Source organism: Halictus rubicundus, chromosome 1 (assembly GCF_050948215.1).
Source record: "Halictus rubicundus isolate RS-2024b chromosome 1, iyHalRubi1_principal, whole genome shotgun sequence".
Lineage (NCBI taxonomy): Eukaryota > Metazoa > Arthropoda > Insecta > Hymenoptera > Halictidae > Halictus > Halictus rubicundus.
In genome coordinates, this window is record NC_135149.1 from 22,661,924 (window position 1) to 22,675,477 (window position 13,554).

General features: G+C 37.9%; 1 protein-coding gene across 1 annotated transcript in view; it reads right to left on the minus strand.

Moving 5' to 3' along the window:
• The window catches only part of LOC143355418 (uncharacterized), a 40,248-nt gene that overhangs the window by 7,750 nt on the left and 18,944 nt on the right, over positions 1-13,554 (minus strand). Inside the window, exons 3-4 of the mRNA XM_076790245.1 lie at positions 9,648-9,940; positions 4,825-5,219 (exon numbers count right to left, since the gene is read on the minus strand). Of these exons, the coding sequence (XP_076646360.1) occupies positions 4,825-5,219; positions 9,648-9,940 (688 nt within the window). The remainder of the gene's footprint in view (positions 1-4,824; positions 5,220-9,647; positions 9,941-13,554) is intronic.

Consider the following 13,554-nt stretch of genomic DNA (forward strand, 5'->3'; position numbering starts at 1 on the left):
AAACTTATATAGCACTTGTAACTTGCTCTGTGCAAGCATAGGAATTCAAATATTTAGCGTCGAGTTCGAAGCGAAGCTCGTCGAACGGACAGTAGGGGTGTGCGAGGACCCGAAAATATCGGGAATCCGTTGTTCGGGACGAGTCGGGAAGAGGTCGATCGGGTCAAGTCGAGTTCTCGGAAATTTCAAGATTCCCGAAAATGTTGTGAACCCGACTACCGTTTCTCGAATATAAAGAAAATATGTAAATACACAGTCAAACACATGTTTATATGTTACTCCGAAACCATGAACGTATCAAGGAAAACGAATATAAATGATTAGTCGGTTCTTGGAATTTGCGGAAATTTCGACTCTTCCACGAATCCCGATTATTTCGAGAAGAATCCGAACTCTTACAGGAAGAGATCCCGAGAAAGTTTTGTCTTCCCGACTCGACTCGAGATTTCGGATTAGCGCGCATCCTTAACGGACAGCTCGTTATCGTTTATCCTATTAATTCGAAGTCACTGCAGCTTCGCAATAAGTATCCGCGTCGTAAATGAACAGTGTAAGATCGAGTGAATTATTCCGTTTCTCACATTCCCGCGGCACAAACTCCCAGGCTTTTTCAGATAGTCGAAATGTCGCTCAGCTCGCATTTATGTGCCCTGCCGCCATTTCTGGTATCTGTTTCTTGTACCTGCTTGCCCCTGTGAGAAGTGAACTCGGTTGCGAGTTGACGTGCAATTTCTGCCGCTTCGCTCGCGCATAATACCTCATATTCCCGTCTGGACAATCGAAGTGTCGCTCAGCCAACGCACGCGTGCCGTGCCGTCATCTTCTGATTGTTTTCCTCATATCTTTGCGAGTTGCTAATGAGTAGGCACACCAATCGCTTCCCTCCGGAGCATCCCGGCCGGGCCGGTTGGCTGTTTCTATTTTCGTTAGTCGGGTCGCGACAAAGCGATCGGATCTCGCACGATCGGGCCCACTCTCCGCAACACCGGAGTTTGTTCCAAACCCACGAATCCTGCCGAGGCATAAACTCTTAGGTATGGCGGAGAGACCGAGGTTTAGCGTTTGTCTCCATCCGTGCAACTCCTCCGATTATTCGGCCGATTGTATGGATGATGCGACTTCCTCAGTCAGTTTGAAGCGACGTGTCGGTCTCTCGACAACGACAACGACCATCTGCCTACGCGAATACATGCAATTCTGACGTATTCGCGTAATAGCGTCCGAATCAAACGAGGATAAATACGAGGGTTTTCTTATACACGCATTGTTCCACGCATCGTTTGCGAAATACATACGTGTGTAAATATGAAGTTCAACAGAATATACGGATCTTGCCAAGATACGAATATGGCAAAAGGGTGAAAGTGATCCCGATCGATTAGGGAATCATGAAAATATGTTTTATCCCAGCCAATCTAAGCATGCACACCTGTTCCGACCCTTTGGTTTGAACCTTGGAAAAATACAGGGCGTGATAATTAATTTCCGAGCGAGGAACAGGTGATCAAGATGATAAAGTTGGACGCTTCAATCTGTCGAACATCCGCTTGTCATACTTCCTGCACGTCTGCCGATTCTCGAAAGTTACACTGACATGTTTCAAACGTTTAATCTATTAACCGGATCGCGGTCATTGATAAAATCAATTGAATTCATAGCGAAATTAACTGCGCAACTAACTGATGATAAAATTTGCAACGATAACGCTAATTGCTGCGGGCCTTTAACAATGTAATTGGCGTGTTTAAATTGACAATACCTTTGATAAATACATTTGTGGGAATGTCCGTATAGTATAATTCATTGTGGTGTTAATTAAACTTCAATAAATTACTTGACCGTAAGATAATAAATATGTTAATGTTTTATCGGTTAAATTGTATATTTTTAGGCATAATTATACATACAGCGAAAATGAAATATGTTCCGGTTATTTTTATTTATTTCACTATTGTTCGTGACTTTATGTGAACACATTTTTATGTAACTAGAAATCATGTATTCATTCATAGTAAAAATGTTTAGTTTCTTTTTAAATAACTAAAGTAGATGTGTGAATGCATTGGCTTTTACGTTTGATCGAATTACGTATGATTAAACATTGTACATATTTATACATTAATCTCCACGAACTAAAATCGAATAATTTGTTACTTGTTTCAAGAGTTTTATTAAAAATAAAATAAAATGAAAATCTTTGTATTTCGTGATTGCCGGGTTGTCATTTATTTGGGTGTAGATATAAACAACCAAATCTGTGACCATTAAACTAACAAATCAATCAGATTCCGTAAAATGTCCGCGAAATCTTTGTTTCGTTTTAAATATGAGAATTTCAGCAAGTGTATGTAGACTTTTGTTGCCGACTATATTTACGGTAAAGTTTTCAAAAATATATGTTTTATGAATTTTGCAAATGAATGAAATGTATCTACATAAATAAATTAATGTAAATATGTTTGATTTAGCAAACGTTCCTTTATTCTACGGGATTCTCAGAACCCACTTTTTCTCCTTCACACTGAAATTTATTTCGAATTTGTATACGATGAAATCCCCTCCGGAACTCGGTGACGATTTAATTGATTATGTAGACAGCATAGTAACCTCCGGCTAGCTCTATAAACCAACATACCAAAAATACCCGTTCGCAGAAAGAGATATTATGAAAAAACCGTCGACTCTTATTATATTTCTTTATTTATTATATTAGCTATAACATATTTATTAAAACCTGTGTTTGTTAAATGATGTTGCAACGACCTAAACAACTGTAATTAGACGGAGCCATGCCAGGCGAACAAACATCATGAGAGAGAACTTTCTAGCCGAAGGGGAAGATGACATCCTTTGTCGGTTTTGCTGCATGCGCACTCGCGTTATACTGAAGCAAATTCAGTTGACATTTACCTCGCCAGTAAATGGACTTCTCTGTTGTGCTTCATCGTTCAAGTTCATAAGATTACGTCGCTCGGTACGGCAAGTGTAGTCGAAAATCGGAAAAGCTATTGTTTCATATCCAATAGCGACCACAAAAATTCAGAATTATGGTGTGAATTACTTTTTCAATTTTTTTATATTTCACAGGTCACAAGCAAATTCAGCACACTCTGTCACCGCAGAAATGAATTCTTAAGCCCTTAAGCCAAATGTGAAGCCCTGTTTATCAGAACACCTATAAACAAAGTACTTACATCTTCCCTTCAGAACCTTAACAAAGGATCTCCTCCCTCATTCTACCGGAGAATTACATAATTCAAACCTTTCAATTAATTCAATTACTAATTATTTTAATCAGATGTGTAGCTGAAATACTATTTAATTAAAATACAGCTTTCAAAATTATGTATAGCCCAGAACTTTGAAAAATTTCCTCGTCCTTGTTCGTAATATATCAAAGTGGTTATATTGTTGGTTAGTGGTAAGCTAAAAACGTTCCTTTTTTCAGTTTTTTGTCATTAGCTAATGTATTTCATTTTACTCACATATAATATTAATGTTTGTTTAATGAGCCTCATTAGATGATGATGTCGTTATTTTTTCCTTTAATATATATCGTAACCTGGGTAAAGTAGAGACATGTTTCCTTTCTCTGCTTTTTATATTTATGTTTGAAATTTAAAAAAATTTGTAACGCAGAAGTTATTTCTGTTCAGATATTACAAATTTATAAACAATAAATTCCTTCCGTTTGAAACCTTCACATGGATTTTTCAACCTCTTATTACCTGTTACTTTATTATTCTTTAATTTTAAATTTTAATTTAATTACATCGTAATTCGTAATTGATGTAGTTTAATTGCAAAGTACTTTGTAATTGTACTCCACTGCAATTACGAATTACATTGTCATTTAATTGAATGAAGACTTGAATTTAAATTACAATATAATTTAATTGCAGTGTATTACTTGGTAATTATAATTCCTGAAGTAATTCAGTTGTAAATCTGCACAAGTCTGATCGTAATTCGTAATTGATGTAATTTAATTACAAAGTATTTTGTAATTGTACTCCACTGCAATTACGAATTACATTGTCATTTAATTGAATGAAGATCTGAATTATAAATTACAATATAATTGAATTACAGTGTATTACTTGGTAATTATAATTCCTGAAGTAATTCAGTTGTAAATCTGCACAAGTCTGATCGTAATTCGTAATTGATGTAGTTTAATTGCAAAGTATTTTGTAATTGTACTCCACTGCAATTACGAATTACGTTGTAATTTAATTGAATGAAGATCTGAATTGTAAATTACAATATAATTGGATTACAGTGTATTACTTGGTAATTATAATTCCTGGAGTAATTCAGTTGTAAATCTGCACAAGTCTGATCGTAATTCGTAATTGATGTAATTTAATTACAAAGTATTTTGTAATTGTACTCTACTGCAATTACGAATTACATTGTAATTTAATTGAATGAAGATCTGAATTGTAAATTACAATATAATTGGATTACAGTGTATTACTTGGTAATTATAATTCCTGGTGTAATTCAATTGTAAATCTGCAGAACTCTGCTCCGTGGTGACGGCGCTCATCTCTGTCGTGCATGTGTCAGAATGTCACGTGACTAATTCGGTACTGACAGAGAGGGGGTAACTGTATTCCCCTCAATTCGAGTCAATTCCCCTGATCTGGCGACACTGCTCGGCAGACCGGACAGTTATCGAAATACTACTGTATTATTGTCAGCGACTGCATGGCTTATAGTTTTTTTTTCGCGGGATGTGGGACCGCGAAGGGCTAAATGTATAGTTAGCCTCTTCATTGACAATATTATGTGAAAGTATGATAATAATGTGAAACTTACTGGGTGCTTTATGTGCTCCGGAAGTCCGTTAGTTAGAATCTCTTCCGCTGAGTCGCTGGCACTGGGTTCGTGAGGGGGTGGACTGTCGACGAGGAAGGGAGACCTCGGCGGTTCTTCGCTCTGCGTTCTGTGGAGAGGTTCGTGTTCTATTTCCTCTTTCCCTGTTGTTCCGGCTTGACCGCCGCCCAACGGCGTGCCCAGCTGGCCGGCCTCCGAATAACTTTTCGTTAATTTTCTTCCGTTGAACAGGCCGTTTGTCTGGGCGCCCTGCGAGACCATTTTCACCCGGTGTATCGTCCTGGGGCTGAGCCGGACAGGAACCCGTCCCCGGAACACGGCCGGCATTTCCGTTTGGGTCGCCTGAGTTTTCATCGCGCCGCGTTTCGGTGGCTTCTCTGAAACGAAATTCACGCTAAATTGGCTAAAATCGTTGAGCAACCACGCGCATCGGAGAAAAAAAGCTATTAAAACTTTGAGCAATTCCGAGGAAATTTTGCGAATTATAGGATCACCGAACACGTAGCCACGGAACCGACTATATTCAGAAGAAAGTTGCTAAATGTGGAACAGCAATCGAATGTGCGGTGGCGCTATTTTAAAAAAATTTAGTTCGCCATTCTTCTCATTTCGGTGGAACCTCGATTATGCGAACTAAGCAGGGAAACACGACTGTTCGAATATTAGAACAGCTACTCGGTTATAATGCCAGATTCAATTTTTATTCATTTGTACAGTAAATAGTGTTGCATGTGGAATGAGGGGGAGGAGATGTTATGACATATAGGGCATCAAGGTGAAAATAGGAGTATTAACAATTATTAATATAGGAATATTAATATACGAATAATTAATAACAAATAGATAAAAACAAATACATCATGGAAATGTTCCTATAAGAATGTTAATAATTTTGCTTTAGCAATATGAAAATTACTCATATCTCGTTCTAACTATATAAAAAGGAAATTTCAGAAATATTAAATTTTTAAAGTGTTCGTATAATTTACTCTCGCACAAAAATTTTAAATTTACAAGATATAATGGCAAACGCGGTATATATTTACATAATATACTCTTTCAGCAAAATTTTAAATTTACAAGAAATAAAGGCAAATGAGATAAATATTAATTAACGATAATTTCAACGTATCAGCATATTTTCAAAAGCTTGGCTTATTATTAATGTCGTTACCAAGCTCATAAAAGTTGCTTTATTGTGAATAATTACTTGCAAGAATTGTAATTATGTATTCATCGTACGTGTATGTTCGTCGTGACAATTTAATATTCATAAACACAAAGTAATACTTTATGAAGAGTATTCATGTTGATTACATTCATCTAAAGACTTCGTTGCGTGTTTTATTTCATATTATGCGGCACCGGTTTAATTACTTTGCAGAATGAAGCTGTAATGTCCCAAAAGTCACAAAGCATTCCATTAGCCATTTTATTGCTATACAAGTCGGAAATATTTATTAAAATTAGCATACTCGTTCAAAAATGAAAATATCTTGATACTTTTTCATTTTGTAGTCGAATGTATGTAGTTTTATATGCATGTAAAGATCACTTTCCATAAAGGAATAAAGCGCCATTAAATTTGTTTAAATTGTATCCAAAATCGATAGCTGAAATATTGACTCAAGAATTTTGTCTGCTAAAAAAAAAACTAAAAGGATTAAAAAGAACAGTACCGTATTTATTTTGTAATTTAACCGTACATGTATAATAACTTACTTTAATTTACAAAAGGCATGTTTTCAATTATCGTTACAGGCACAGATGAAATGATTAAAAATTTACTTTTTTTCGCAATTCCGACAATTAAAAGAAAAACTGTTTACAAATTACCTAGACAATTAATCCTTTTAACATTTTAAAAAACAGAACTCGAGCCGTTTGGTCGAATTTGAAAAAAGTTATCGTTTTCGAAGGGTGTCCGAATACTTTTTCCAACCTTTGTAAGTACCAGAATGGAAATACTGCAATTGAATCGTAAAGTACTGTTATTAAATAACTGTGCCTATTGTGAGGAACAGCCGCAGAGCAGCATATGGTAAATAGTCGAGAGAAGGGTAAAGGGAATATTAAGATAATGGGAGGATTGGCTTTGTAGATGCCTATTGAGTTGCTCCCTACATTAGCACTGCGTAGTATGTCACATACCCAGGACGGCGAAGAGGCCGCCACCGATAGGGAATTAACCACTAGGTATTATTGTATTAAGATGCGCACTTGCACCGATCGCAAAGATTAATTATCCTACCTCTAATCGAATTAAATTCGATTGTCTGCTGGATGCCACTTCCGCACCTCTAAATACATTGTTTCCCTCTGTTCAAGCTACGAGAAAAATAATGTGTTTCACAAGTTTCCAACGTCATACGGAAGATTGAGCAGTTCCATATAAGCTTCGAAACTTCCGAAACTTGCGTCATTTATTTTATCTTCCCTGTTCCGCCCGTTCCTGTTGCGTAACACGACAAGGGAAACGATTAACAGTAATAAACTAAGACGAAACTGATTAATGGAGACTTCCTCGGGTGAAGGATCTTTGCTGTATCTATCATCGGGGCAAAGTTCGTGCGGATTTTGATATTCTTTGGCAAACAATGCGGCCCATTTGCCCAACTTCGTACGAAATTAATTTCGGAAGCAAATCCAACGCTTTTAGGGATTCGGCCTCGCGCATCTTCCGACTTAAGTCTACTATCCGAGCAATGAAACTACTGGCAGGAACGATATCGTGTTCTACACGAATTCAATATCTAGGCCCGCCTATATTGCCAATTTGGTTGCTGATATTGCGCTAACAGCCGACTATCGGGCAAGAAGATGATGCTTGAACGGGACCGATAATCTGCAGACTGTATGCAGTGCAATCGAAGAAAAGGCGGTCGTTTCTTTTGACGTGGTGCAGCGGAACCTCGATTATTCGAACTAATTGGGGGCACAGTTCTCTGGCAACCAATTCTGTTGAATGACCAGGCAAATTGAACTTCCGTGGAAAGAAAAGTCATTAATTATATATTATCAGGGAAAGTATTTCATTCCTTAATGGCCACTTTAACTACGATTTTTACCTAATTTTAGACAAACATTTTATATAGTTCCAGATCTTATGCAACATACAAATTGTTTGGGCCGATCGCAAGAAGCAGAAGACGGATTTGTAGACGGACGCATAGAGAACATATGAAGGTCATTTATGATCTTTCACAGTCGACACATTCAGCGTTCTTCCTAAATAAAATTGCTACGCATTAACGGGAGGATCATAATTTTCTGGTAATATTAAAATTAAAATATTGCTTAAAATTAATTGAAGAACAAACAGAAAAATTCCGGTGAACCACCCTGTATATTATAATGAAATAAACGATTCGCGTGTGTGCTAGATAGCATAAGGACTTTATAAAATACAAGCGACGTGTGTTGAAAACACGGTTCTATAAACTTTCGAGGCGTGAATCTCGTGAATGCTTTAACTTGATACCATAATGCGTGACTTTAAGAGAAGAGTCGTCTGCCTACCGCTCTATAGCAACACCTTTTTAAAGGGCATTCTTAGTTCAGTGAGGATCTATTTAGTAAGAGAGGAAATGTGTACGTGCTTTTGAAGAACGACTGAGGCTACGTGTCTCGTTGAAAAGTCAGCCTAGAGTCAGCTCTGAAAGAGCGTGAATACGTGAAAATTGACCTGTGGATTACGATTGTGAGATCAGTAAAAGATTTCTCGCACGCTTTTCCTGAAGTAGCAAACTTCTGTTAGAAGTGGACAGCCGAACTTAAGGCAGAATAAAAATGTTTTACCCGAATTGCAACAAACTGCAGTGAAAACTAGAAATTTATTTTCTTTCTTAATATATTTAATAGGTTGAAAAAATAATGCAACACTATTTTAAAATGTTTTTAACGTTTTAACTATTTCAACTAACACCTACTCGTGCTTGTCTACCTACTCATGATACAGTCAGTGTAAAAAGTATTCGTACACCGTTCAAAAACGAATAACTTTTAAAAATTGGTCCAAACGACTTATGCCAGAAGGCTATTAAAGCTATAGTTCGCAATTGCGATGAAAAATTGACAGCACGCTTCAAAGTCATCGAAATCGGTGAGGAATCGCTAAAATAAATAATGCTCAAAAAGATTATTTACACATTGCATCCTTCTAAAATCTGAAAAAAGAATTCGAGCCAATTTTAAATAAGTTATTCGTTTCTAAAAAGTGTGCGAATACTTTTTACGCCCACAGTACATGCAGGCAGTAGAATAGGTTGGCCATGATCAGACGCGTCGGACGATCGCTATCGAATAGCACGTGTCTCCGGTGCATTTTCAAACTCGATTATCTCCGAAACGAGGCGTCAGGAAGAAAAAAAATGTTATTCCTTCTTGTGACTTGTTTCTGCATGCAGAATCACCACGTGTCCGCTTGTACCATAATTTTCGGAAACACCCTGTATAATGTAGTACATCTGCGTACATTTGATCCTTCTAGTTGCGAACGTTTGTGTATTATTCCGACGTTCCTAAACATCCACCATTAATATTAACTGCGAAATTCGTCTCTAGGTAACCTCCCATAATTCCAGTTTATGGATATTTGATCATGCCAGAACGCGCTCGGTGTACCGATGGTTATTACCGTCTCTCGTCTACATGCATAAGGTGACGGCAACGGGCGCAGAAATCGATTCGGATTCGTGGGTACGCGTTGAATTTGATCCCCGGTCTCTAATGATTGTACGCGCGGTGAATTGACCGTGGAAATTTGTTTGATGCCGGCGGACGATGCGATTGGAGAAGACACTCACCGAGGACAACAACGCGTGGCTCGCTGGGAGCGTATTGGTGCATCAAAGGTAAAGACGAAGCGAGCATCGCGTTCTGCATCGTTGGTTGGGAATCTATCAGCCGTTCTTGGTTCTGCGGTCTCGGGGGACTTCTACTCCTTGGGACGTCAAAGGATGTGAGAGTATGCGACCTGGCGAAGCTCACGTGCTTCGTTTTCGGAGCTTGAGCAGTGGGCGGCGGCGGCGCTGGTGGCAGTACAGGTCGAGGACCTTCCATTTTCGTTGATTCCTCATCCTCTGGAAGCCAGGTGTACCTTTAATAGAAGAAACTTTCAAAAACTCTCCCCGCCTTTAATCGGGTGAACAAACTTTAACCCTTTGCACTCGAAGCCATTTTAACTCCAAAACGAAACATTTCTTCCGACCTAGAATATTTCCCTTCTATATACAGGGTGGCCCACATAACTCTGAACAGCTCAATATCTCGAAAACTATGCCATCGATTGTAAAGTTCTTAGTCTTAAATTGCATGGAACTGGAGGGCCTTTCTGACTACATAAACGTGAAGTGGCCTCCCTTCCCCTTTAACGGCGGAGGGGAGGTACCTTTGTAATTTTAAATGGAACCCCCTATAAAATGTTACATATTTAGATTCTACCGGAAAAAAACAAGTCAATTTTGTCTCAAACATTTTTTTGTCAGATACTTCCACGATGAGATGTAACAGTTTGAAGTTTCGAGTTGTAGGTACTTGAAGCGCTCTTAAATAGCGTTATGGAATTATACGCGCTTCATAATTAAGAAACATTTCATAATTTAGAAAAGCGGCTTAGTAAAGCTGTCACTAATGAAAATAATAGTGCCAGTATTCTTGCTGCAATTACATTAAATCCTCATATTAGCCAACGTACACTTGCACAAACATCACATATTAGTCGTTCATCAATTCAACGAATTTTGAAACGGCAAAAGTATCATCCATATCACATGGTTTTATCACAAGAGCTTTCGATAGCAGATTACGATCACCGCGTAAGATTTTGTGAGTGGCTGCAGGGTGTTGTGGAAAACGACTTTTTGTGCAAAATACTTTTTTCCGATGAGGCCACTTTTATGAATTCAGGGCATGTAAATAGACATAATCTGCATTATTGGGCCGTGGAAAACCCAAATTGGATGCGATGTGTTCCCTTTCAACATCGATGGTCTTTAAATGTTTGGTGTGGCCTAATAGGAGATTTTGTGATTGGACCTTATTTTTTTCAAGAAACTGTAACGTCTGCAAGTTATTGTGATTTCTTAAAAAATCATTTGCCTGCGCTTTTGGAAGATGTGCCACTGCACGTTAGAAGAGAAATGTGGTTCCAACAAGACGGCGCTCCTCCACATTTTGCAATCATCACCAGGCAATTTTTGAACGAAAAATTTGGGAACAAATGGATAGGTCGCGGGGACCTCGTCAATGGCCTCCTCGATCCCCCGATCTAACACCATTAGATTTTTTCTTATGGGGATATGTAAAGGACAAAGTTATGTTTGAACCACCGACGACAAAAGAGGATATGAAACAAAGAATACGTGACGCTTGCGCTTCAGTGACTCCCGAAATGTTAAAAAATGTTAGAACAACTTTGATGTTTCGAGTAAATAAATGTTTACAAGCCCGTGGTGGACATTTTGAACATTTAATTTAAAGTACATTTTATTTCTTCACGAATAAGCAAAGGACTCAAGCGCGTATAATTCCATAACGCTATTTCCGAGCGCTTCAAGTACCTACAACTCGAAACTTCAAACTGTTATATCTCATCATGGAAGTATCTGACAAAAAAATGTTTCAGACAAAATTGACTTGTTTTTTCCGGTAGAATCTAAATATGTAACATTTTATAGGGGGTTCCATTTAAAATTACAAAGGTTCCTCCCCTCCCCCGTTAAAGGGGAAGGGAGGCCACTTCACGTTTATGTAGTCAGAAAGGCCCTTCAGTTCCGTGCAATTTAAGGCTAAGAACTTTACAATCGATGGCATAGTTTTCGAGATATTGAGCTGTTCAGAGTTATGTGGGCCACCCTGTATATTTTTTACTGAATTTAGTACTGAAATGTTTAGTAATTTATTAGATACAAATAAATTTAATAATGTAAAAAATATTTTGAATAATGATACAGGAATTTTCAGTGGCCCCTTACAGTCGCCATTCAAGTGCTAAGGGCCTCGTAAACTCCGCGACAATAAGACGCTGCACAAAACCATAGAAATCTGTATTATGAAAAATAATTTGTCTTCAAGTAACTCGTGAGTTATCTGTAATCTGTTTTTTGTCATTTTGCTTTTTTATACAGGGTGTCCCGGGGTTTTCCGGCAAAACTACGCGAGCATGTTCTACAATTAGAAATTAGAAAAAAATGTTATTTGAAGTACGGTTAGGAACGCTTCGTTACAAAGTTATAAACAAATGAAATGGAATTTGGTAACGGCGGATTGCTAGATGAATATCAGCGTATTTCTCATTTGAAAACACTCTCGGCATTTTTGCCACGACTTCTTGATCTAACAGGTGTTGTGGTAAAAGTGAAACTGACGTTGAATCATTCCAAGATAGTAAACATGGTAAACACATTCGACTTTTCATACTCTGCGAAGTAAAATCCGCCGTTAACAAAATCAACTTCATTTGTTTGTATCTTTGTGATAAAGCGTTTCTAACCGAACTTCAAATAACATTTGTTTCTTATTTCTACTTGCAGAATATGCTCTCGTAGTTTTGCCGGAAAACCTGGGACACCCTGTATAGATACGAGGGTCATCTTCAGTTTTTTAAATGGAGTGCCCAAAATTTTGAACGTGTACTTCAAGACTATCTGTTTCCCAAAAAATCCCAGTTCCAATGTATCCAATAATTGTTCTAAAACAAATTCTTAAAAATTGCTTTGCAATTCGATTTGCAGAGGGACGAATGAAACCTACAAAAGCCGGTATCTCTCCGAACGCGTAGTTTAATCTTCATTTTAACTTTCGGTATCAAAATCCACTCAAGAGTGGAGCCGAAATGCGGTTAACCTAGCAAACACTCGTAAGCACGTCAGTATTCATAAAAGAGCATGTGAAATCCATATGCATAATTCTGCATAGCGGGTCCGACGGGGTTGAACCGTTGTAGAATAGCTCTTTATTCATCAAAGCTCTGTGATGCGCCAGACGAGTGCTAGATCTCGGATGACCCAGCTTTCGAAATACGAGCGTTGAAACATTTACACAGCCGAACGTGGTACATCCGTAATTGAAGTAAACACGAATTTCATAATGTAATAATCGTTTCCTGCTAATAACTTCTTTACGATGCCGGCGATATTCCGGCGAATGAAATTAGTAAGTGCAGAAACCGTATAACATGAAGCAAGGACGCCAAGTTTGAATGTGCTTCACGAACGTATACTAATATGACATTAAAGGCCAATTTACACTATACGGCACAGACCGTCACGTACCGAAAACGAAACGAACCGGCACCCGCACGATAGTTTATGCTTTATGTCTACACTGCTCCGGCGACAAACCGCCAGTTGACGTAAAACAGTCAAAATGAGCGGATCGGACAGCAACGAGGAACTACAGTGACTCACAATAATATTCGGACGCTTTTAAAAATCGTATAACTTTATTACTATTGGCCCATACGACTAGTATTTTTTTAAGAAGTTAGCGCAATTAGTTTGCTACGTAAAGTGAACAAATTATTTACGAAAATTGCAATTGGTCGAAATTGCAGAGAAAATACTGAAAGTTGCGTTTTGCAACTTTTTTATGTGGACTTACATTGAAAATTGAGAAAGTACGATTTGTAGATCTGTGTGAATTATACATATTCTGAGAATTTCGTCAAAATCGATCAACGTTGCAATGAGCTGCAGATGTTTCAAAATGATC